This window comes from Phaethon aethereus, assembly GCF_964289735.1.
Source record: "Phaethon aethereus genome assembly, chromosome: 2".
NCBI lineage: Eukaryota > Metazoa > Chordata > Aves > Phaethontiformes > Phaethontidae > Phaethon > Phaethon aethereus.
The window spans coordinates 22010956-22036820 of NC_138582.1; the positions used below are offsets into that span (position 1 = coordinate 22010956).

At 40.0% G+C, this 25865-nt stretch overlaps 1 protein-coding gene across 2 annotated transcripts in view; it reads right to left on the reverse strand.

Annotated features, from left to right (window-relative positions):
• Positions 1-2626: 2626 nt before the first annotated feature.
• The window catches only part of ZFPM2 (zinc finger protein, FOG family member 2), a gene marked incomplete at both ends in the record, with an annotated part of 319351 nt that continues 296112 nt past the window's right edge, over positions 2627-25865 (reverse strand). For both annotated transcript variants that reach the window (XM_082015644.1, XM_082015643.1), the window contains 3 exons: positions 2627-5118; positions 8309-8533; positions 12642-12848. In XM_082015644.1, the coding sequence (XP_081871770.1) occupies positions 2627-5118; positions 8309-8533; positions 12642-12848 (2924 nt within the window). The remainder of the gene's footprint in view (positions 5119-8308; positions 8534-12641; positions 12849-25865) is intronic.

Consider the following 25865-nt stretch of genomic DNA (forward strand, 5'->3'; position numbering starts at 1 on the left):
AAGCACTCTTGTTCTGTATTTAAAGCCCAGCTAACTACCAGAGTTGTTAATAATGGTTTTTGAAGTGTTTATTATTTTTGCTACTGGATCACATGTACCTACATTTACAAACAGAAAGAGGATGAATTCAGTTCCCAAGTACACAGGGATGGGGCCGCTGAAAGTCAGTGAGTGATATTGCGTACTCTTACGCTAGACTGCAACTGGCTGCTTAGCTGAAATATCATCCTTTTATGTATTATGTTCTGGGTTGTTTCTTTGGCTGATAGAGAAACTAAATTAAATACAACTGTGTATCAGTACAGGCTGGGGATGAAGGGATGGAGAGCAGCCCTGCTGAGAAGGACTAGGGGGTACTGACGGATGAAAAGCTGGACGTGAGCCAGCAATGTGCGCTCACAGCCCAGAAGGCCAAGCGTATCCTGGGCTGCATCCAAAGCAGCGTGGCCAACAGGTCGAGGGAGGGGATTCTGCCCCTCTACTCTGCTCTGGTGAGGCCCCGCCTGGAGTCCTGCGTCCAGCTCTGGAGCCCTCAGCACAGGAAAGACATGGACCTGTTGAAGCGGGTCCAGAGGAGGCCACCAAAATGCTCAGAGGGGTGGAACACCTCTTGTGTGAGGACAGGCTGAGAGAGTTGGGGTTCAGCCTGGAGAAGAGAAGGCTCTGGGGAGACCTTCTTGCAGCCTTCCAGTACTTAAAGGGGGCCTATAAGAAAGGTGGGGACAGACCTTTTAGCAGGACCTGTTGCAACAGGACAAGGGATAATGGTTGTAAACTGAAAGAGGGCAGATTTTGACTAGACATAAGGAAGAAATTTTCACAATGAGGGTGGTGAAACACTGGCACAGGTTGTCAGAGAGTTGGTAGATACCCCGTCCCTGGAAACATTGAAGGTCAGGTTGGATGGGGCTCTGAGCAACCTGATCTCATTGAAGATGTCCCTGCTCATTGCAGGGGGGCTGGACTAGATGACCTTTAAAGGTCCCTTCCAATCTAAACTATTCTATGATTCTGTTTATGTGACTATTCAGGTCATAGTTTTGCTTTCAAATTTGTAGGATGAAAAATTCATCAATAGGTCACTTTTATAATTTTTTTTTTAATGGAAACAGTGTATAGGAGACTGAACAACTGCAAGTGAAAAGTATTCATTTTGCATTAGTTCAGATTTTAATATGACATAAATTATTGAATAGTATTTCTGCACTGAATTAGTGGAGCAAACTGCTGTTCTATTTAAATGAAGTTTATTGTTTTTCATATAAGACCACTGAACACATAAGGAATCATACCAGAAGTGTTATGAAGCAGATTGTTCCACTGATTTTGACATATGGAGATACTGTCGGGAAGTATGTCTTCCTTCAGTAAAGGGAACAGCCTTCCTGGTTTCAGACCTTCACATTCTAAGTTTTAGTTCACTGGGTTGTCTTAGACTTAGTTGTGTTAGCGACCTGTCAGCAAGGACTCCCTCAAAGTGGAGGCATCCTTTGTACTCATTTCCTCTTTGAACACTTTGTTTCCATTGAAGATGGAGCAATGTTAACCTGTTCCTAAGGGCTTCTTTACAGTTTGTGAGCTCTAAATCCTCCTTGAAAAACAAAATAAAACAAGTTTAAAGAAATTACTGCCAAACATCTCCAATGATCTGGAATTTTATTCCATCCATATACATGCATAGTAACAACATTTGTTGAGAAATTATTTCTATCAGAAGTAGAACATTATCTTTGTGATCACCAGTTGCAGTATTGCTACTCTTATATTTAAATATATCTTATATATGAATTAGATTCATAATTGCAGCATTGAGTTTAGGGTTTTGTTTTAGACTGTGCCTTTCAAAAGATAAAACTGATTGATATGACCTCATTACTTACAATACTGCTTCCAGTAATTTTGTTCATTCTTTATAAAGTATTGCATTTAACAGCAAAGGTTTAAAAATTGAGACAGAGATGCATCAGCAAAAGAAAATACAAGTACTATACAAGAAAAAAATTGCCATCTTCATTTAACGTACGTTTCAGATTAAGAAAGTGGACAGAAACATACTGCTACATACAAATGCAAAGCCTAATGACTAAGGTACTGTATCTGCTAAAATATAAAGTGCAAACTGAGCCCAATTGTTCAAAAAATTGAAATTTTAAGGCGAACTTTACAGCATAGTTGAAACTTCTTTGCAAGTTATATTTTAGCATATACATACATCTGCAACAGCATATAAGGAAAAAAAAATCAGGATACACAAGTGCTTTTGAAGCTATTTCTAAAATGCTTTTCTGTATTGTTTGTGACTATTTTCTTTAAAATCTACTATACAGTGCAAACCATATGTGCTACACAATAACTATACAATAACATTACAAATGACTTTAATATAAAGTTTTTAAATAAAAAATAACATAACTACAGCTATGAATACTGCTGGTAAAATAAATTAATATTTTTGAAAATGGCACCAATAATACACTTTACTAATGGACTGTAATGAAATTACACCTTTAAGTCTTCAACTCAGCGACAGTGAGATCTCCTGATTGTCCAGATGTAATTCAAACAGCTTGCTTTAGACTGTATGGAACAATATGCTAAACACAGGTACCAAAGGGGACCAATTGTTTCATTTGACATGTTCTGCTGCATGTGACGAGCAATAAAACTTCTTATGAGTTATAAAGTTTGAAAGGTTGTTGAACTGGATGTCACACAGTCGGCAATACTTTCCACTGGTTGGGGCCTGGGTAGAACCATTCACGCCTTTAGCTATACTAGACAACTGTTCCTCTGCTGTAGGAATTGCTGGAGAGACATTTTCATTTGCAGTTAAGGGATTCTCAGAGATCCAAGAAGGAGACTTGTGCCCATCTTCATGTGTAGGATTCTGGGAAATGTTCTCTTGTTGCGGGTTTACGGCAGGTCTTTCCTCCTGTTTTAGTCCCCCATTAACTATTACCATGCCTCGGTTTTTTGGCAATAGCGGAAGAGACTCTTTCTTCTGCACAGCACATCCATTTGAAGGTGCCTGGCCTTTAGGAGATTCACTTTCTGTATTTGTGCTTTGATCTAAATCAGTATTATGAATGACGAGAGAACCAGAAATGTAATCACTTGGCTTTATTCCATAATATGGAGAAAGCTGATCTGCTCCTTTAGCTTTCTTTATTGCTCCAGGGTAAAGGCATTGTGGAAGAAACAAATGTTTGTTTTCTTCTTTTGTAGCAATAAGCTGGGCTGCTTCACTAAAGACTTTTAGTCCTTGAAGTGTTGCTAGGTGTGTGGAAAATAGGTTTCCATTAGGAGAGGACTGTTTCGAGTTTCCATTTTTCTCACATTTGATTATGCTTCTTTCATAACTGACATCTGGGCTGTTTCTTTCACTTTCTGGGTTTTGGAACACCTTACTGTCGAGTTGTCCCAGGTCGTTACGCTGATGGGCAGTGACAGGGCAAAAATTCTGCTTGTGAGCCAGGTAGTTCTCTACCTTGTTAAAACTGATCTTGCATACGGTGCACTCATGGTAGTCCAGCAGCCTTTTGGGAGAAGTCGATGTCCTCTCTGATGGGGGTAAGCATTTTTTACTCAGATCTATTGGCACATCCATCTCCAAGCAAGACACAGTGGAGTGGGGAGTATCACACTTTGAAACAGGAACACACTTGTTAATAGACAGTGATGTTTCCAGATGCTTTGAAACTATTCCTGGAAAGATATCACATCGTGGATGGTAACATTCTCCAAGGCCCTCTGTTGACTCTTGAGTAGATGTACAAGGATTGCCAAGATTAGCCACTTCTAGAAATCGCTGTTGAACTAGTGGTGGCCTTTGCTCTTGCTCTGGTAGGCACATCTCATACATCTTCCTTCGCTTCCGGGTACGCATTGTTCTCTGCATGGCAGGCACTTTGTTGGAAGCGGACCTCTTCAGTGGGGGATCATGGCGAGTGGCACAGTAATACTGCTTGTGGACCATGTACGTTTCATGTCTGCTGAAAGTAATATTACAAGCTTCACACGTGGTCTTGTTAGGATCACTCTCCCCTTCTACTAAAGGAGCATTGGGATTCTTCACATCAGAAGGTTTTCCGTTTATCTTCTCATCACCGTTGCTTGCAGCTGACAACTTCTTAGATTGTGCTGTAAAGTCTTTTTCATGACTTTTATTGTTTGGTCCAATCAAATCTAAAACATTGGAAGAGTTTATGCAAGATGTCTGCAGAAGTTGATTCTCTGGATCTGAGGTGTGAGGAGCTGCATTCAGGATGCTTATAGAGCTTTGACCATTACCGGGACTTACAGCTTCTGGCATTTTTTCTGGAACACTGGAAAAATCTGGTGACTTTGCCATCTGCTGCCATCGGCTGCTGCAGTAATGCTTTTTGTGTACCAAGTAGTTGTCCAAATTATTGAATGTTATGTTACACTCAAAACATGTAGCCCCTTTGGGCATCAAAGGACTGTAAATTACAGGAGGATAATTGCTACTTCCGTGCCTCAGTCTTCGATGGACCAGTTCAGACATTTTGGCTAATATCTCTGAAGCCTGAGGAACCACAGTGATGTCCTGGGGAAAAGCAAACTGGGAAAGAAAAGGTCCCATTGGGAAAGAAGGACCAATATTAGGCTGAACTGGCGATGACGCAAGTCTTGGACTGGATGGTTCAGATTTTATTTTAGTGTATGAAAAACTCTGCTTATTTGTTGCAGGTTGAGTTTCTGGCCTCTGGTTTGGAAGGAAAAGTGGAGCCTTTTTTTCACATTTATCAAGCTCTGTATCAGAACTTGCATCTTTAGTCTGCATGGTCTTTTGGCTTTGGGGAACATCATTTCTGCTCAATGGGTCCGTTGCTGGCTGTAAACCTTCTTCATTTCCACTTGGAGAGTGTTCAATGTCACTTTCTCTCTGAATCTTGTTGCCAGAGACATGTAACTCTTGGTGCTGCAGTAGCTCCCTCTGAGTTTGGAAGCCAAAATGGCAGTGATTGCATCTAAAGGCAGCTTGAGTAAGATGCGAGAACAGGTGCTGATGAAAGTTAATCACTGAGTCTGCAGTATAAGTACAAACTGTGCATTTCAGACTAGCACCGGGAGGGAGAAATTCTTCCATTTTCACTCCTATAGAAAAGACAGGTAAAATACAAAATAAAGCGACCATTTTGCCCTTCATGAAGTATACTGGAAAATCAGTTGCATAGAAGGTACAAACATAGTGAGAACAACTAATTTTCTTCTGATGGGATAGTATTAGTCACCCTGAAATACCTCAATTGGTTCAGAATTTCTTTCCTAGAGGATATTTCCAGACTTCTGCTCTGCTTTGGAGAGCCTTAGTATCTGCATGCATTCAGCAGAGATGAAGGGAAAGAAAGAACAAGGGAAAAGATAAAAATAGACTGGACTTATTCTAACTGAAAAGGTCTTAGAAATTACAGTCTTAAATAAAGACATAATGTTCCCCATACACCATCACTGGAAATTTTGAATGCACAGAAAGCACATCAAGGTCAAGAGGTTCAAGGTTATGATGTGGCTCGAGGTACAGCCTCGAGGTACTCAGAGTGCCTGAAAGCCACGGACAGAGCAGAAGTAGCGCTTTGAGCATTATTGATGCTCAGCTCCTTGCTTGCATGAGTTGGCAGTAGTGTGGGAACAGCATACAGAACTATCCTCATCAGTAAGGACTGATGAGTTGTGTTCATTATGAAGGAAGGAGGAGGAGGAGTAAGACATGGCTTCACCAGCATTTTATCTTCCACATATAATGGCTGTAGGCAACTACTGCTGTGATACAACACCTTTTCCTCGTGAAATCACTACAGCTTTCCCTATCAAAAACAGTACATTCAAAGCCACCTTGCAATCACTGCTGAAACAAAAATGTGTTTCATGGTATTTTGAAACTGAAAATGCTTTAAAAAGAGATAAGACCAAATTTTTCTACTGCCACAACACAGATTCTGATTACCCATTAGACAATAAAAACTGAAAAAACATTGGTAGGGATGATATTCAGAATCGAAACCATATATTTGTTCTGTTTACACACACACATACCATGCTTTGGTCTGGTAAACCAGGTTTGTGGTAGTTGGACAATATAAAACTGTAAGAATATTGTGGCTAAATCTGTGGGAAGTCATTTTGCCAGACCTGGAGGTCACACTTCTCCCCTAGCATCAGTGACTCCCACAGCTGGGAGTGACGTTTGAATTTGAACCACACTCAGCCTCAGGCCAGAAGGGCGCCGAGGAGATACTCGGCACTTTACTCAGCACTCGTTCCACATCAGGCAGTTTTTCAGCAGGGGGGCATACCAAGCTTTAGCTCCTCCACTGCCATGAGAAGGTGTTTCATAGGCTTCCACATCATGTGATACAGTCACAGTGGACAGTCTCTATGGTCTTCACATTTCAGGCGGGGCTCCATGCTCCAGTGGTGTGGGTGTGCTACAGCCCCCAGCGGGAAGGGTAACAGAAGTTGAAGCAAGAACAGCACTAGCTTACAGGGCATTTGGAAAAGGAATGTTTCATTCCTACTGCAGAAGTTGTTATAACTTGTGATAATCTGTGTAGAAAAATAAAGATTGACAGGATCTGAAAGAGAGCAAGAATGGTTGAACTGACTGGTTTATGACTAGAAAGAAGGGCAAGGCCTGACTTTCAGCCTCCGATCTAAAAAATACCTAAAGATTCTTACTGGAAATTCAGCAGGCTCTCAGGCCTATGCCTTTCAAGGAACACAGATACTTATCTCTAGATTGCAAGAAGACACGGTCACTCATGGCTGAAAACCGCCTCAACACCTAAGCGAATGGGATGTCACTAAATGCAAAAAGGTGAAGCAACCCTTTTACACAATGCCTAAGATTGCAGAATTTTCCTGTGCTTGGGGAGAAATTAATTTGTTATCTTCCAAGAGGCCATGATTTTAGTTAGTAGGCTGTAAGACATGCTGGGCTGCATTCACTTGCTCTTGTTGAAGTTGTTCCTACCATTCCACTGGTTCACTGAACAGTAAAATATTTGCTAGCCAAGAGACAGAGAATCGCAATAGCCTGATCTTCAAAGTTAAGAACTGCAAAGATCTGACCTCTAAATGAATGGCTAGGTTTTGTCTGTGTTGTCTACATAAGCGAGTTTCTCACCCACAACTCTTCTAGTCGTGTTCTGGGAGGTACTAAACTCCTCCAAGGCAACATGATGCCCTCTAGATTTGTAATTGCTGCCCAATTACCACAGGAACATTTTTCATTTCACAAAGTCCACAAAGTAGACTCCCACTCCCCCAGGAGTTTTTACGCTGCAGACAAATAAGGCTTTCTTCTGTGAATAAAGCATACATTAGTGCCCTTTAGACTCCATCCATTTACCAGGAGGATCAGGAACTCCTGTAGGGCCCTTGCCTCTTCCCAGACACAGCTCCCTACACTTGACAGCCAATACACCCATACCTGACACTGCATTCTTTTGTATTTGTAGGTTTTCTCTGATAATGAAAACTCCAATGCAGAATGTTCTGCAAACTCCTAACTTTTGTTTCCAGACTTAATTCAAAACAAATTCAAACAGCACACTTAAAGGACCTTCAGGGAGGGAGATAAGATTGCTGCTGAGTTCCAGATTTTTAAGCTCAGGAATTTTTTAATCACACTTTCTGTATATCTAGTATTATAACTTTAACAACATGGACAAAGAAAATACTATCTTCATTTCATATTTACAAGGAAGGAAAAGAACACTGTTATGAATCAAGAAGTTTTTATGAAGCAAGTGTCCTGGGAAAAGCACACAGAGGTCTGGACCCTGGTCCTTAAAGCTTCTTGCCTAAGAAGCCTACTCTAGGACCCCAAGATCGTATTTCAGAAGGACTTGCTCTCCGGTGTTGTGTTATTTCTCCGCTGAGCATTAAAACAGGGCAGGCAGAGATTGTAGTCTAGCAGACTCATGTTTGGTGGATGGAATCCTGAAGTAATTGAATCTCTCAGAGACCAAGCAGCAGCAGTCTAACTGTGTCTGGATTCCTGAGCATACCTTCACCAGTAAAGAAACGCTGCCTGTATGCGTGTATACACACATTAAGAGAGAGTCAGCATTCCAATGCGAATTAGTAGGTAAGAGAAATGACTGGTTAACTGGGAAAGGTGCTTGGTATAGAACACAGGTCAGAAACTGTTGACATTTTGTTAGTATCTATACCCAATGCTTGCATATATTTGGAAAGGCGTTGATCCACTGAATGTCTACAGTGAATAATTCTTCAAATAGCTAAATCTAGAAGATGAAATAGTAAAATACATGGTACTTACCACTGTGAGAATTGAGGTGCATTTCCAGAGCTCTCGCGTTAGAAAAACTTTTGGTGCACTGCGGAAAGGGGCAGACACTGGATATCTGCTGAGCACTATCTTCGTTCTCCTCTGACAGCTGAGGACCCTCTCGTTGCCTCCCGCTGCAGTAGTACATGAGATGGGCCTGCAGGTTCCGCTCACTTCGATACCAAATGCCACAGGATTTGCAAGGGAATATGTCCTCTACAAGCAAATATAACCAGGTGCAGGTTAGTCACAGTACACTCAGTGCCAAACAATTAACACACCTTGATTAATTTCCCTCAATTCCCCACTAAATGCATGCTTATTAAATAAAACATTGAAAACAGAGCCATGGTTTTATTAAAATGTCAATTGCAGGTGAGAGACTGAATGTGGGAGACAGTCAGAGGTTCTTGGCATGTAATTATTTAAAAAAATGAAATTAATTGTTGTGACTATGCAGTAGTAATTCAAGAACTAAGCTGTATTTCCAACACATCACTACTCAGTAAGTGACATCTTTCAATTATGCTTTTTTTCCTGTGTGCACAAATCATTCCAGCATCCGCCCTTGGAATTTTTGAGTGCTAATTGCAGATCATTCTGAAGAATATATATTTTCTGAACACTTATGCAGTTATTACTGCAAAATCCTGTTGCTCTGATATCCAGGAGACCAGACTAGATTACGCTTCCTTAAGATCCTACAGTGTTGAATGTAATATTATACTAAGCAGCATGTTTATTTCCTGGGTTCCTGTTGTTATTAATATTAGAAGTTAAAATTTCTAATGTTCTTTTGCCCTCTTTTTTTAGTGAATTGTTACTGTTCTGCTTTTCACTATGCAAAAGGGGTATTTGCTAAGAATAATGCAATTTTTCATTGTCTTGTATCCCAAAGTATCAGCATCCTCTCTCAGGGCAAGACAATGCAGAGGTTGCACGGAGTGCTTCCCAGCAGCAGAGGGAGTAGATATTTTGATCATGTACTGAAGGCTACATACTTTACTCATATGAAGAGTAATAATGGATACTGTGTACTTACACAAAGCAGATAGATATTTGGCTGTTAATATCCTGTCAGAAGGATACCTACACAGTACATGTTGTATATCTGTCTCAGAAGGACAAAAGACCTGTTTGTTTTTTCTGAAAGCTGTAAGAACAAGGAAGAAATCCCAGCCCTTTAATAAATCTACAGTAGTAAATTAAACAGCGACAGGGTCCAGTCTAGAGCACTGGAACTTCTTGTTTATATTGTTAAATCATGAGAATGGTCCCTTGAACCCCTTTGGCTTAAGTCAATGAACAGCTTCCCCGTTCCTGTATACAGTTCAGGAGTTACCACAGGCCTAGGATCATTCCCTGCAACTGTTTTGGACACTTTTCACCTGTTTTTAAGACTAAGAGAGGATAAAATTATGAGTGCAGCCAAACTGTGCCAGCTGACCTGAGGATCAGAGAATAGGCACATGCAGTCATCATCAAAATACATCTTGGTCAACATCAAAACACATCTTGGTCAACATCAAAACTCCCACCAACTTCAGAATGCAAAAAGCTGCTAGTGATTGTAATTAACTTAATCTTGAAGAATGGCTGGCTGCTCTGAAAATATGGTATGTGTAGCTGATGATGTAATTCATTAAAATTCATGACAATTTATGTTTCATTTCAAATATTGAGGTATATAGGACAACTGCTCTGTTCCAATTCCTTTGGGTGAACAAAGTTGAAGACTCCAACCCAGTGAAATGGATGAGTCTTTTATTTGTTAAATATCTACAAATGCAGCCAAAAATTACATTGCTTAGTTTGCTTCTCTGACTACATTGCTAATGCTTGTCTCTTTTTCTGCTCATGAATTTGCATGAAATATTTTCACCACTACCAGTTTCTATTTTTCGCTTTGCCACTGAATAACTGTGCATGAATTTAAGACATTTAATGGAGCAGTTAGTATTCCAGTATATACCACTATTAAAACATTACTGCTACAGCTTGCATCACTTGAAATGTTCATCTCATGTGAAAGCTGATATTTCAGCATTTGTTTTCGGCTTCAAATGGTTTAAAAAAGTTGAACCGTTGAGGTTTCCACAGAAGAGAAAGTCCAAAAGCAGTAATAGGAAATTCTGGTATGGGCAATATGTCCTATTTTAATTCATTTGACTGCATTCCATCCCAGAATTGAACTTTCTGATTATCTTAATGAATTTGACTTCCAGCCATCTTTATTTCCTATGGGCTAGATGGCCTGGACAATCTGTAGCTCCAGTTATGCGTGGTGAATATGTGACTCCCATTACGTGCCATGTAGAGGAAATGCTTTGGAGGAGTTTTGCACAGTGAGGAGATGGAATTTTAGGGAGAACAATTTACAGAGATGGGATCTGAAACTATTACTCCTCTACTGTGATGCAAAATAGATAAAGGCTAGCTGAAGTTAATGTTTTAATTCTTTAAAAGCAAAGTATTTCAATTTGTTTCAATGGATAATTTCCAAATATTTCAATGGATCAGAATATTTCTCTGGTCAGAGGCAGAGTCAGAACTGGGGTGGAAAGTTCTGGACAGTGGGACTTGCTACTTTAGCAGCTTCCTGGAGTTAAGAGTACAGAGGTTACTGCAAGTTGCTGCTAAGCCTATATAGCAAGAGCTGATGCACCGTAAACTTAGACATAAACTCAGATTCCTCTTAGCAGCAGAAGTAGCAACGATCAGTGTGGCTTTCCAGGGCTCTGCAAAAGACAGCACTGGCAGCAAAGGTGTTTCCAGAAATTTGAGGCTGTAGAAAACTGATTCCTGTGCCACAGCCCAGACTTGGCCTCATGTAGATTTGCACAAAAACACATCTTCAGCTGAAACAAGCTGTGAATGAGTCTTTGCCCTTTAGGCTAGGTAACTCCTGCCCTCCAAGCTCCCTTGCAGCTGTTGGCTATAAACACTGGTCTACCCTAACTGTGGTAACTTCATGGCCCATTTCAGGGGCTTCTGACACCTTTTGGAAAGGTCCTGTAGACTGCTAATTGCTGGTTCTGTGAACAGGTATGTCAGCTCACAGCAGCCCCACTGCTGGGGTAAAAATGAATGCACTTTAGCTAAAGGGCTTGAGGTTGCACCCAACTCTCTGGAAGGGAGGACTTGGATGACTCGGGCATTTTAAGGTTTATCTTTCAAAACAGGCTAACAATAAATGTGTAGTTATCAAGATTGTTTACCCATAAAATAAGCAATTACAAAAAAAAAAAAAACAAAACCAAAAAAAGAAAAGAGAAAGGAAAACATGGTATGGAATGTGTTACCACAGATATTTTAACTAGTCCTGTCTGAAGAGCTTGAAGATTGTGTGACTGTTCAAAACACAGTGTTATTTGGTGCGAGTCTGAGTGGCAGGTCATGTGCTTGCATGTGCATTCACACCTGAAATACTGTGTTCAGTAGTTCACTGCATCTAATTACAATACTTACAAGCCATAGGAAGCATGGGGAAGTGCTCCAACATGGGGTCTAAATGGACAGGCTTTGCTGAGAGCTAAGGGTGTGCAATAGGTCTAAAAGTGATGACTGGTGAGGATCATGGTAACAGCTAACATTTGCAAAGTAGCTAGAGAGGAGGATGAGGACCTAGGGCTGTATGAAGATAAAAAGCAGTAGTAAGAAAAAGTTAAAGAGATAAAATTTAATTCAAGCTGAATTGTCTCAGTTCAGGAACTGACTTATCACGTACTCATGTCCCTCCTCTCTAAGGACAGCACTTAATTATATGCTGTATTTTGTCCATGATAGGGTCTCTTGATGTCCAGAGGATGTAAAGACATTCTTGGGTAGCCACATTGAGCAGAGACACTGCAATAAATCAGGGCTGCTATAAGGCATGATCTCCAATGCACTTTGAAACAGCCAGTGAGAAGATGTGTTCTTTCTTTCCACTGAGATCACGAATTATTACCAGAAGCTGCAGCTGTAAGCAACAAACTTACTTTAGCAGCAGAGGCTGGATTTTGTGAGCTAACAGGCCTATCTTATCTACTTTTTTAAGAGTTTCTGATCCTATTGCTGCTGGGAGCGGATCATAGAACCTCCACACGAGGGCAGGTCAGATACTCTGGGTGAGGCTGTTGCAGATCCCTGCCACCAAACCGCTCTTCTTCCTGCTTTTATGTCTGCAAGTTCATCTGAGAGGATGGGGGAACAAAAGCAGGCTTTGAGCTGTGGGTTTTAAGTCATGTGGCTTCTGTGGTCTTGAATTCACTATCGCTCTTCACGTGTGCCTTAGAGTACTACTGTTTTAAAAAAATGCCAGAGAATAGTATTCATCACTTACTGTTCACAATAGCCGTAGGCAAAATAGATGCCATTGCAGCTTGTTGAGGGAGCAATTGTATTGAGTCCAGCAGGCGTGCAGGATACATCCCTTCTGTGAGAGTCATCTGACTAGCGGCTTGTAGCCTTGAGTCAAAATCTACAACAAAGGCAATCAGCTCTTCACCCTCTGAGATGGCCTTGGTCGTGGTACACCACAGCTGCCCTCCTACAGGAAACATAAAAGCAGAAAGATTCAATTGCTGATATCAGATTCCAGAACTTAAAACTTCAGTGCTGTATCTTCACACTCTTTTTTAAATTTTGATTTTTTTTTCAAGATAAAGAGGCAAATCATTTTCACTTTTACCATCTTCCTTCTATCAACATAGGAATTTTCAATGTATAACAATTTGGGGATACTTTTCCTAATTATTTTCAGGATGAACATTAATTTTAATTTTTCATTCTATCTCCTAAAAGGCCAGCATTATGAAAATCAAGATACAGGTGAAGATATTTTATATGCCACTTTTCACCAAACTTCCTGTGTATTTTTTCGTGACTCCAAGTTTGTTTTATTTTGAATACCAAATCACAGCACGATAAAACCAAACAGCTGCAAGAACAAAATCAGATTTCCTTTAAGGGCGTTCTTCCCCTCCCTAATGTTTGCCACCTTTTTTCTCTAAAAAATCTTCCCTTATGTAATATTCTTCATGACTGCTTTATCTCTGCTTACACTGACTGAACTTCCTGAAAAGAAGATATGCCAAAGATCTGTTTCATAAAGGCTTATTCAAATAAAGGTTTGTTTAAAAGGGGGGGGGGAGGTGGAAGAACTTTCATCAAACAGTAAGATACACTATAGCTCTGTGCTGCAAATGTCACGTGCAGTGCATTAAAAAGAAAATTAACTATGCGGGTACATCTACTAATGTATTTGAATGCGATAGTGAATGCTCATTTATTTAACATGTTTAGACAGGCAAAGCACTTATATTGTGTTATCTACACTCTCAGGCCTAGATACATATCCAATACAGTTATGCTTGAAATAATGTTGCATACTTTATACGTTATAAAGCTTTTTTTTCTCTGGTTTTGTATATATAGAAAAAGCTATACGTTGTATTCATTAGGCAAGCAAAAACTGTACTCGTTTTGATAAGTAATATTGCCGTGTTTATCTTTCGGCATAACTGCCTTTTCAACTGCACTTCATTTTTTTCCCCTCAAAGAGATTATAGTTTTAAAACAACTTGTTGCAAAAATCTGGTAGAGGAGATAACAACAGTGTATGATATGCCACAGCTAAATGGAAGAATTAGGACATTGTTTTAGAGAAATCTTGGACAATTAATTAAACCAGTCTATTAGCTTTCAAAGATGAGCAAACAAAACAGCATCAGTAACAATGTGTTCCAGTGGAAAACTAAAGCTAAGCTTCCAGACCTCGAAGTGGTGTAAAAGTTTCAAAGCAGAAAAGTGTCTTTGTATTCACCCTTCGGTAATACAGCAGCTGAAAGTGGCTCCAAAGTTTACAATTTACTGTGATGGGACCACAGCATACTAAGGTTTACTACCCTCTAAAATTACAGCATTAAATGGTGCAAATCTGAGTAATTTCCTCTAGAGAATAAGAAGATGAAATGTGAAGATAGTGCCGTAAATGTCTACGAAACACAGAATCCTAATGCCCAAGCAGGAATTCAAACATTTGAAGAGCACAGTCTGACTTACTGCCTGATACAAGTCGGGAGTAAACATACAGAAGCCTTCAGAGTTAAACTGGTATAAAACCTGTTCAAGAGAGAACCAGGCTAAATTCCTACAGTGTACTTAATTAGTCTCATAGATAAAAACACACGATACACATGCTGCAATTTGAGAACCTGAAGCTGGGTACTCTCACTGCAGCCACCACACAGTTCATTTTCTGGGAGGCGCAGGGCTTCCATTATTAACACGCACTTCTATTTTATTTATATACAGGTGTAATAATCAGCCAACATGGTTTAGTATGTTTTAATATCGAATAAGAGCTCTTCCTAGACTGTATTATTCACTGGATTTCTTAATAAAATAAAAATGAGTTACTGCAGAAGGACCAAATTGAGACTTTCTCTATCCCAGCAAACATCTTGACACGCTGTACCCTTGGCGGGGAAGAAAGTGTAGTTGATTACTGGGTCTCCAGCTGCAATCAGTCTGGATCAGCTAAAAGGCTGACTCAGTCTCCTGGTGTTAGAGCTCCTTAGGGTGTTGACTCATGTCCAGCAGCAGATTAAGGACAGCCGAAGTGAGCAGTGGCCTCGCTGCCTGCTCCACCCAGCTCCTGGAGGCTGTCACGCCTCCGGCAGGCACAGCCGAGTGGGATGTGCGACAGTTTTGGAAGCACAATAATCTCTGGCTTGGCTCATTAAAGGAAATCGGAAGTACAGAAGTGTAATCCACTCCTGCGTTGGAATGCAAACCTTTAGGATTCAGATCAAAGAATGACATTGTTATTTTGTTTTCTTTAATCCCACTCTATAGAAAATGAGACATTTAAGTGATCATGACAGATAGGTCCATGTTTTCATCAGTACATATCGTGTTAAAACCCAGATGAACTCCCCAATGATGCATGCTTCCAGCTACTGGAAATGCAGTATACCACCTCTGCAGCAATATCCACCCACAGCGACAGGACCCAATACAGTCCCCTCTTGTCCCCTTCTGTGCTTGGTTGCACAGGGTAAGGCAATAGCTGCTGCTTTGAAACATGGAAATGACTTTATTCCCCTTAATGCAATGAATGCAAATATGCTGGCCTTCATGCACAGTGGGAAAACAGTGGAAGAGAAGTCTTCTTGAGCCTTCTACTGCACAGACAGGAAAACGGAGGGAAGAGAACCTGGCAGAGGCTTCCAAATTTAATAGGAAGTCCCAATCATGACTACCATATGAATTATTATGGTGTCTAGACACACTTGTCAGGGATCAGGGCTTCCTTACAGGTAGTGGTTACAAAACAGGAAAGAAGTTCTTGCTTCCCACAAACATTTCTACAAGCTAAGACATGACTGACATATACACAATAATTTCTCAGGAGCACAACATATTTTCATAAAGCAAAGGGCAGTGTTAACAACAAATTTTTAAAACAATAATAAGGATGTCTCTAAAAAGTCCTTGCCAAGTACTGGTGTCAGTGGAGAAGCAGATAGGAAGATGTTTCCTTGAAATATTTGCAAGACATGAAGGAAACGTAAAAGCCTTTCATCTGTATGACATGAAGTTCTGACTAAACTGGCTAGAATTTTTTTAACCAACTGTTCCTTTTGTCAGAAAAAGCTTATAGAGGTGAAAATGTTCTAACAAAGCTTTACCAGGCCAAGTTTCTCAGTCTTAAGACAGACACAGTCATCAGAAGAAGAGAAAGGACAAACTTCTGTACAAGGTCTAACAGGGATGAGTGACTGACAAGAAATGAAGTCACGGTCATACTGTTGGGTTATAAGGCAAGACAATGGTGCACTGGCGACTCTGGCCATCTTCTCACCTGTAATGATTAGACTGGTCATCCACTTATCCTGAAAAGAGTCTTACTGTTTTTACATGGTGGGTAAGAAAAGTCTTACTCTTGTTCCAGTGCAGAAGGGATGTTTTTGAAATATCAGAAGGCATTGTGACATTGGAAAGCTGTTTCCTCTACAAGTCTAGTTCTGACTCTGTGAAATTGAAAATGAGCTTCTTGAGCCTGCAATATATTGTTTTATATCTATGGTTAAACCAAAGAAATGTAGGTGGTATGTAATACATATATGTCAAGCAGCAGAAGAGAATAAAAATGTCCGTAAACACTATGTATTTATTTGAACTCTAGTTCACATTGCAAGGAATTAGAAATGCTCATTTAATCATAGAAAGTTGGGAAAGTTAAAGAATACCATGTTGTGCAAACTAGAGCAAAAAATTATATTCCGACTGCATTGGCATGAGTTCTTTATCAAATGACATCGGGCACTGAAGCAGCTATCTGATACGTTCAGAGCTTCCACCAAATGGAAAGGTTATTTCAGGATTCTCTTCTTTGTCTGCATCACCCACTGCAAAACATTTCTTGAAAAATGTTTTGCTCGAAAAAAAACCAACACCCTTAAATACAAAGCCAAACCAACTTTCTATGCAAAGGAAAAAGTAAGGTCCTGATGTCCCTGAAAAACTGTGGACTTACTGTTCTTTGTAATGTTTACGATCAAGATTCTTGTGCAAACAGATCTGGTTCCTAACAGGAAGCTTATAAATCATGCTCATAATTGCTGTCAAAACTGCAGTGGAGTGTACTGCAAGTTTCGATAATAAAGAATAGAGTCACAGTTCAAACTTGATTACATTTTGGAAATTCATGCTGCTCTTACAAGAATCAGTGGTCTTAAATATCTTCTGCTGCTGCGAAATTTTTCACTTGCACTTTTTATTATTTATGAAATCAGTGTCTGCACAATGTCATGCAGACCTCTGCTGATAAACTCTAATTAAGATTAAGACAAGCCTTTTGGAAAGGATCCCATCATTAGCAAACATGATAAACACAAAAATACTCCCTACTTGTCAACCAGGAGCAATTCAGGAACCTAACAGTATTATCTGTTGCTAGGCTACAGAGCTGACAAAGCTTCAATTATATTGTATGACCATACCTATAGAATACTGTATAAGCAAAATGTATCTAATATAAAAGCATTTAACTTCATCCATGCTATCTGTAATTCATGGCTTCTTTCAATGGCAAAAATCAGGTTAATAATTACATAGCATGCTGGAAAAATCTTAGTGATGTGTCATGTTTGCACAATTTTTTCTAATTTATCTCTATGATTGATAGACATTTGCTTTGTAAAAATAATAAAATGCAAGCAATGGGATGCTGTAAACCAGAAGCGCAACTACATCTGGGCTCATCAAGATATGGAACCACACTTAGTGTAAAAAATATATAGTAAATTGAACCAATTAAATCATATTTAGATGCAGTAATACTCTATCTTCTGTATGCAGAGTAAGGAGTACTGTGGTGATAGATATGCATGCAAATACAAAACTTTATTTTATGTAGGACAGATATCTAAAATACAAGAAAAATGATTTTTTTTAAAAAACAGCCCTTCATTTTTTCCTGCTACATTTGGAAGGATCTAATTTTTTTAAACAAAGTGACCTCTATTATCCTATTTGGAATCAGCAATTTGCTCTGAAGATTTAACTAACACGATGGCCCTTTACCCGTTTTGATTCTCAGAACCCTGCAACACTTCCAGGGAAGACACAGACCCCAGCACAGTGAGCTTTCTGGTGGTGGGCTTCCTTTTTTTCCACTTATTTTTTGCAGTGGAATAATCATTTGGGTTCTGTGGGTTACAGTCTGAAAAAAAAAATATTTAAAGACAGACTTCCCTATTAATTCCACTGTGAGAAAAGAGCTTCAAAATGGATGGAATCATAAAGCCTCTTGATTCATAGTGTGGTTTTCAAGAAAAGTGACTTAAGAAAGCAAGTAGCTAAAAGCAACATCTCCATTGAGTACAGCTGTTTCATGGAAAGAAGTGCATCTATTTTTTCACAGATGAAGCACCATAACGACAATAGAAACATATATTCAAAGGCAATCCCAGTTTTCCTGTTTGAAGTATTAGTCAGTTTTCTTGGCTGAGCCATTTGAGTCTAGTTTTTTGACCCAGAAATGGCATACACCTTTCATAGAAGTTTAGGAAATCAATGGCAATTTCCATTAAAACCCATTTTCAGTGCCAGTTAAATCAGAAGTACTACGTTCGTGTAGTAAAATTTGTGCTTACTGGATTTGATTGTGTTGCTGCAACAACATAATAGCCCATTTCCTGTACACACATCTTTTTGCAAGAAGGGTCAAAAGACTATCAGAATTTATTTAAACAACAGACTGTTACTCTTAGCAACTTCCAGGCACCGTCAACTGAACTAAACCTTCCTCTCCCAATGAAGTATTCCAATTCATAAAAAACGATGCTTCTTAGTAATGATAATGGTGGTTGGAGTTAATTTATTATCTTCCCTCCTTTGTTGCACAGGTTAAGAATTTAAGGAGAATTTGCACATCACAATAGGATGGGATCTTCATATTTGGGTTCCTACTGCTTCTCACCCATGGGGTTGTGACGACTCAGCATAATGAATGCCATTTCAGTGCAGCACAAGTTACTGGGCAGATCTCTAATTTTTGACATGAACAAAGTACATATATCTATATGTAGACACATTGTTTAATAAAAAATTATAATTAATTCAAATCCAATACTGTTGAAAATTTTGACAGTAGAGTGGTACAAGGAACAGAACTTATAAATTATGTGTGCCCCTTCTTTGAAAAATGCTTTGGAGGTTTCTTTGTGCATTGGCAAATACAGTAGGAATATGAGGTATTGTGTGGATCCTCCTGCACAGCACCTGATAAAAGAATAAAGAGCTGTGACATATTCTTAAAACAATAGAGGAATTAAAAAGAAACAATGGGCCAGCTGCTTCATTAATACAATCAAAAGAGAGCCCAGCACAGAGGAGTCCAGATAATTAAGCACTACTCTTTTAGACCTTTTTTCTATAATAAAATTGCTAAAAAATTATTAACTACTTCATAGTTGTTAGATAGATCTATGTACTTGTTTATTTAGGTTGATTAATGCCTTTTCAGTATTCTACAACATGCCAACTCATGGTTCATACAAGTTTTTGAATAAAATAATGTAAGAATAAGTGATATGGATCTGTGGTATATACAGCAATAAATCAAAAGCATTTTGTGAACAGTCTTTACAGTTGCTAAATAATTCTTTGCATTTTTCACATGCGTACACAAAATATATGCTTTGCACAGAATTTTTGCCATTCGTGTATTTTAATGCCAGGGTTCCAACCATCTCTCTGTGAAGTGTCTCAAAAATCAACCCTGCAAATTCAGACTTCTCAAACTCTCACAAAAAATAGTTTTAGTGCTACATTAAGATTAATGAGATTATTTCCTAGCATCTTCTATCATTTTCCTTGTTTACTGATCAAAGGAGATTGCCAGAAGACACTTGACCTTTAACTTTGACTAAACTACTGCATAGTATAAGCCTGCAGTGTACTGACTGCACAAAAAAAAGTAAAATCCATTATACTCTATGAAATTAAACCAATGTAGTGGACAAACTAGTTCAGTTGCCACTTTTACTATTACCTTTTTGTTCAGAGCCTGCTTAATTTTTAACTCACTGAAAAAACTGCAAAATAAAGGAATTGCAACAATGATATTTTTCAGAACAAAACAACAGAAGAATACTCAGCTTAAGGGCACTAGCCAAATTGAACAAGGCAGCTTTCAAATCACTGTATTTTGAGATATAAAATGTCTGACCAGAAGCAGGGAAGAAAAACACTCCTTCAGAATACAGCTCTTATTCCTGCACCTGAGTCAACCTGAGCTTTGGGCCTCACTTCAGCTTAGTCATATGCTGACAGCTGCAGCATTTTTATCTGAATAGATGATTTTATAGTTAAAACTGTCAGGCATTAAATAGCTGATAAAAGGAAAAATATTAAAGGAACTTTCCACTCCTTGCCAGCATTATATAGCTGATAAAAAGAAAAAGAAAAATATTAAAGGAACTTGCCAGTCCTGGGGGAGTGAACTCTGTCAGTGTAAGGGGTAGATCTTTCCCTTGCTGCAGCATGACTACTGCTAACACCACGATCTGTATTCCAGTAGCTCTCGAATTAATACTGCAAAAGGCTTCATCAGCTGAACCCCAAACGGAGCACGTGGCTTCTGAAAAGCAGGGAGTATAACAAACACCGAAGTGTGACCTCTTATTTTTCTAGTGTTGCCTGCCTGCTTTCTGTTAGCTTGAGGATTCCCACTTGTTTCCTCCAATTAAATATTCGGGGCTACCACTCAGCAGAGTTCTCTTAGGTAACAGAAGCAAAATAGAATAGTGCTCAGAAAATATTCACAGGAAAATAATGTGGTAATTTTATTTGCCATTTTCCCCCCGATAGAGCTGTCACAGCTTATTTACCACAGGGGGAGACAGTTAAACCCATATCCTTAGAAGTTCTATGCATTTAAGAGGCTTATATATCTCTTCTGGGACCCTCGTTCAAATCCTGGGCTAATCAGAGTCAATGCATATCTTTCTATTAGATAGCTCTAAAAAGTCTTAGGTGATATCAGTTCCTGGTGGACAACAGTCCACAGCGTAAAACTATTAAATGTTTGGCACAAATGGCAATACTTACGGAATGAAAACTGTAATATCCTCCCACATTACAAGAAGTTAAGTCTGCTGCTCAGAGGTTGAAATTAAAGCCACAAATGCTAAACCCGTTATATTTCCTTAATTCAGCATAAACTCAAACAAGGAACTCGAAGGAGCTCTGTCACAACTTCAGTGATTTCTTCCCTTTTTTTTTTTCTTTCCAAATTCCTCTGTTTTGAATGGAGTGCTACACCTTTTTTTACATTTGAATTTGATCTCACTTGTGCATTATTTCAGAATTTACTAATCCATCAGAAAGGAAATGATAAACAGCTTGAAAAAGAACGATAAACCCTTGCTGACATCGCCCACGTTGCACTCCCATCACCACTGCAAAGGAGCTAGGACTGACTGTCACAGCAAATTCATCTGCCCTTCTACTTTTTACACGACCAGTGAATGGACACTCTCCAAAGAGCTTCCCAGGAGACATTCTCGGGTGACCCCCACTGCTTCCCCCAGCTTTTGTGGATGCACCAGGTTTGCAAGAGAGAGAAAATGGACTGCTGAAACCAACTACTCTGAAGCAGGGCTTTGGATACACACATTCCTACAACCCCTGCTTCCCTAAAAGCACAGCTGTAAGGTGACCTTTTTGTAGCCTTACAAACACAATCATGCCTGTGGATTGTCTTTTCAGAGTTATTTTGTGAGACTGGAGTGTATGAAAAAAGGAGGTGATTAAATGAGACAAAAGATATGCTTTAATGGCACCTCTTTCTTACAGAGAAAGCAGAGTACGCTGCATCTTATCAATGGATTTTCTCCTGTCTTGCACCTGCTACTGGAGGGCTCATTTCTTGCCCCTGGGCAAATGCAGAGAAAATGGCAAAGGTACCTGAGCAGGAAAGAGGATTATATAGAAGGAGCTGGATTGATAGGTTGTATTTGTAAAGGAAATAAACACGCTAAATAGAAGGGCAAATGGGGAAGTTATGGAATGGCAAAACCAAAGTAGGAAATAAATATCATCTATGAGATGTGGTTGCTCATTCAATACAGGGTCCACGCTCCAGAAGAAGCTCAAGGCTGTGCGTGAAGCAAAAGCCACCTTTTATAATGAACAGAAGCTGGAGCATTTAGTTGTGTGCACTGTAACCCTGAGAAAACAGTTGCTATTTTTGCTAGTTATCTTGGACCTTTCCTCACGCTAACATTCAGCTCACAGGTTGAAGATTAGGTACTAGTTTACCTCAGCTATAACAACCATGGAAGCAAAGCAGCCCTTCTCGATGAAAAAAAAAAACCTTGCTCCCACTTAAGCCATTAGAACATTTTACATTGGCTGCAGTGGAAACAAGACCCTGTGACAAGTCAGTGGCTCTCTTACTAAACAAGCAACTAAGTAAAAGGCCTTAAAAGTAAAAAGATTTGCACGTTTAATATTTTCTAAAATGTAAAAGTCACAGAAGCTACCATAAGCATCTAACCCAGTCTTCTCTATTTAAAAAGTACCTCATTTAAAGAAACAGCCAGCACCCACCCACCCAAAACCCACACCAAACCCCTGCATGTCCTCCAGATGTGTTACAAACCAGATATCATAGTTCTGCCTTTTGCAGTAGAAGCTACAAGTAAAAAGGACTGAAAACTCGCAACAATCAAAAGTGTTTCCACCTTCCAAGCTATATACAACATCCAAAGTAAACAAGCATCATAAACCACTGCCAGTCTACTCTTTAGTTCATCTAATAAGAGAGACTGTTAACAGCCAAAAGCAATTCCTGTAATGGTAACAGCAAGACTGGGCTACTTCTGGTCACAATTGAAATAAAAAAAAGATTGTGAATGAGCAAAGAGTCAGGACTTTTGCTGTACACACTAACATGGATTAACAATTAAAAAGGATTCTGTATTTGATGATTTCTTCCAAAACAGGCTTAATACGAAATACCAGTTTACTGAGCATCATACAGGTGCATAGGAGCTGCCATTCTGCCTGCCTGGTCAGCATGATTTCTAAATGGCCAGGCAAGAAGTGACTGTATACCCAAAGGCGAGCTGTCAAAATTCAGGCTGCAGCTGATAAACTGATTACAAAGCTGCTTAAGACTTTGCTTGTAAACAAAAGCATTTATCAACTAATAATTTGCAATAAACTGATGTAACTCCCAGCTGAGCCCCAAACTGTAATTGTCTTTACCATCTGCCTATTAAAACACCATTCTTCATCACCAAGCAGGAGCAGAAGGGAAAGAATCTCCAACAACTACATAACTTGCATGCTTATAAATAATCTGTGAGCATTTCACATGTTCATTATGATTGCCAGTTTTTGTATACTTCATTCTCTCTTTTTGAGAGGCAAGGAAGTGCTGTGAAGTGGCAGAACAGAAATTAGTAAATACCACCCGGTGCAAGAAAAAATTGTGTAAGTTCATCATACGCTGCATTTTTTTCTCTTTTTGCTACTCCATAGGAATATTATGACGGAAGCCCCCTCAAGCACAACTTTGCAGATTAAACTCTCCATTTCTTTTCAACTTGTCAGTTTTCATTACCTTCCTTTCTTATGCATTCACTTCTTACAGCCGCTTCAATGGGGAGCCAGTTAAAGCATGCTGGCTCCCCAAGGGGGTGTCTGCTGGGGTCTGAGGGACTCTGCAGACTCCGTGGACCTCTGTGGGGTCACCCTTAAGAGCATTTTGCCCGTCTCCTTGAGAGACTTTCTGAAAATTAAGTGAATGCACATGCTTTTATTTTCTAGCTATCGACAGCTTTAGTCCTGAGAAAGGTTGTAGACTTTAGACAAAGTTCAAAATCAACCAATTCAGGTGTTGGTACACCTCAAAGGAAGAATCAGTTTGTTAAATGCCTAAAATAATCTGGTATGACGGGGAGAAAACAGCAGAACTGATACCATGTGGAGGACAGCAGCCCCTCGAGATGTGTTTGCATTGAAAAGTGAATGTAACGGAGAATTGCATTACGATTTAGTGCAACACACTCGACCAAATACTTCTGCAATCTGCACTCTCAGCCACCCACTGTTCTAAACACAAGGCTGTGCCCAGAGACCTACAATTAGTTTACCTCTTCAGAAATTTCTGTACAAAATGCACAGATGCTTGAAACACAACTTGATTTCTCATTGACTTTCCAGATTCAGACTAAAATGATCTATTTAGCCGAAGTAAGGCTTTTCATGTGTATGGAAATCATTTTAGGTTGTCACTGGGAAGAAAATGGGGATCTAAAAGAAAAAGAGGAAGATTCCTCCTGTTAATTGATCATTGACCTGTTAATTGTATTGAAATGCAAGAAATTAAAGGATGATCCTGTCACCCATGCTCACAGAAACAGTCTCATTTCCTTCGGTGATAATCTTTCTCTACCTCATAGCGCCTTTGTCTGACCCTTTGTTAGTACCAGCATTGCCTGCAGAACACCACCCCATTCCCAAGAATTAAAAAAAGAAATCAATCCTTAAGACACTTTGAGAGCTATGGACTTAATTGTTTAAGATACATTCCACTCAAGACAATTATCCTTGTAGACTAAGGGAATTTTACATGTATATAATTACATAGATTCATGAATATGCTGGCTGAACTGGGTTTCTGTACCCCAGTTGGTATCCACAGTACTGGGACAGAATACAAACAGGGGCAAAATAGAGGGAAAAGTGAACAACAGTGTGGATGGATACAGAAAACACACGTTTTTTTTTTTTTTTTAGTATTGTAAAGAAAAATTCTTGTGAAACGCTAGGACATGGTGATGAAAAGCACCTTTCAAACCTCTGTAGTTAAAACTCATGGTATAAATTATTTAAACTTCAAATAATTTGGGAGGGTGAGACTTTTAGCATGGTAATGCCGAGTTACGTCACAGTTTTAAAGACTTGTGTAACAATTACTTTTTATTAGGGTCATGAAAAAGTAAAAATCAGAGAAGACTGGAAGACACTAAGCTGGAATTTGTAATTTCTTGTAGTTGCAAGGCAACGCACGAAGAATTTGCCATTGAAATAATAATGTATTATGAAGTAATAATAATGTAATATCCAGAACCTTATTTTGTATTTCTCAAGTCCCTTAAATATCACAATTTGTTATTTATGCAAATAAATCTGAACACATGACTGATACAGTAGTGGAGTTTTATGCGAATAGGGCAGATTTAATACCACAGAAACACTTTCAAATGCACACATTACGCTACCCGTTACACCCCTTTGCACATGTGACACGTGAATTTACGTGAACAGCCCCAATCACCAAGCAGCACCCAACGACCACACAGGATTAACTAATTAGTGAGTCCATTTTGTGCCATTTTTGGTGTTTCCTTTCGTATCCGGGGAGTCAAGCTGGAAACAGCAGCCATGGCAGGCTCCTGTCTCACTCCAGCACCCCCGGGACCCACCGCTCCCCTCAGGCCACCGCGGCCTTCTAGAGCCTTCCGCGCGCGCCGCTGCGCCGCCACCACCGCCCCGCCCCGCTCCGCCCCGCCCCGCTCCGCAGCGCCCCTGGCGGGCGCGCGTCAGCAGAGCCCGCCGCGCCGCCCCGCCGCCAGCAGATGGCGCTGCCGCCCCGCCGCCGGGCGGGCCGGGGGGGGGGAAGGGGGGGGGATAGGAACGGGGGGGCCGGCGCCGTTATTTATTTAATTTTACACAACACTGCACATGGCGCCGCCGGGGCTGATAACGCCGGGAGGTGTCAGGAAGTCTGATTAAACCCTTTCCACGCGACCCCCTCGTGCCTGCTGCTTTCCTGACAGTCGGCCCGTGCTTTTCCTTGTCACGACAGAGCGAGATGCTTCCGCTCCCCCGACGGAGAACGAGGGGGTGCGATGGTGACGGAGCACGGCACTGCCCCGGTCACGCAGGGGAGGTGTCCCCTCTCACGGGAAACGCCGAGCCATGCGCCCACTGACGGTAACGATGGAGATTTGAATAAACTGCCGGATCGAGGTGCAAAACA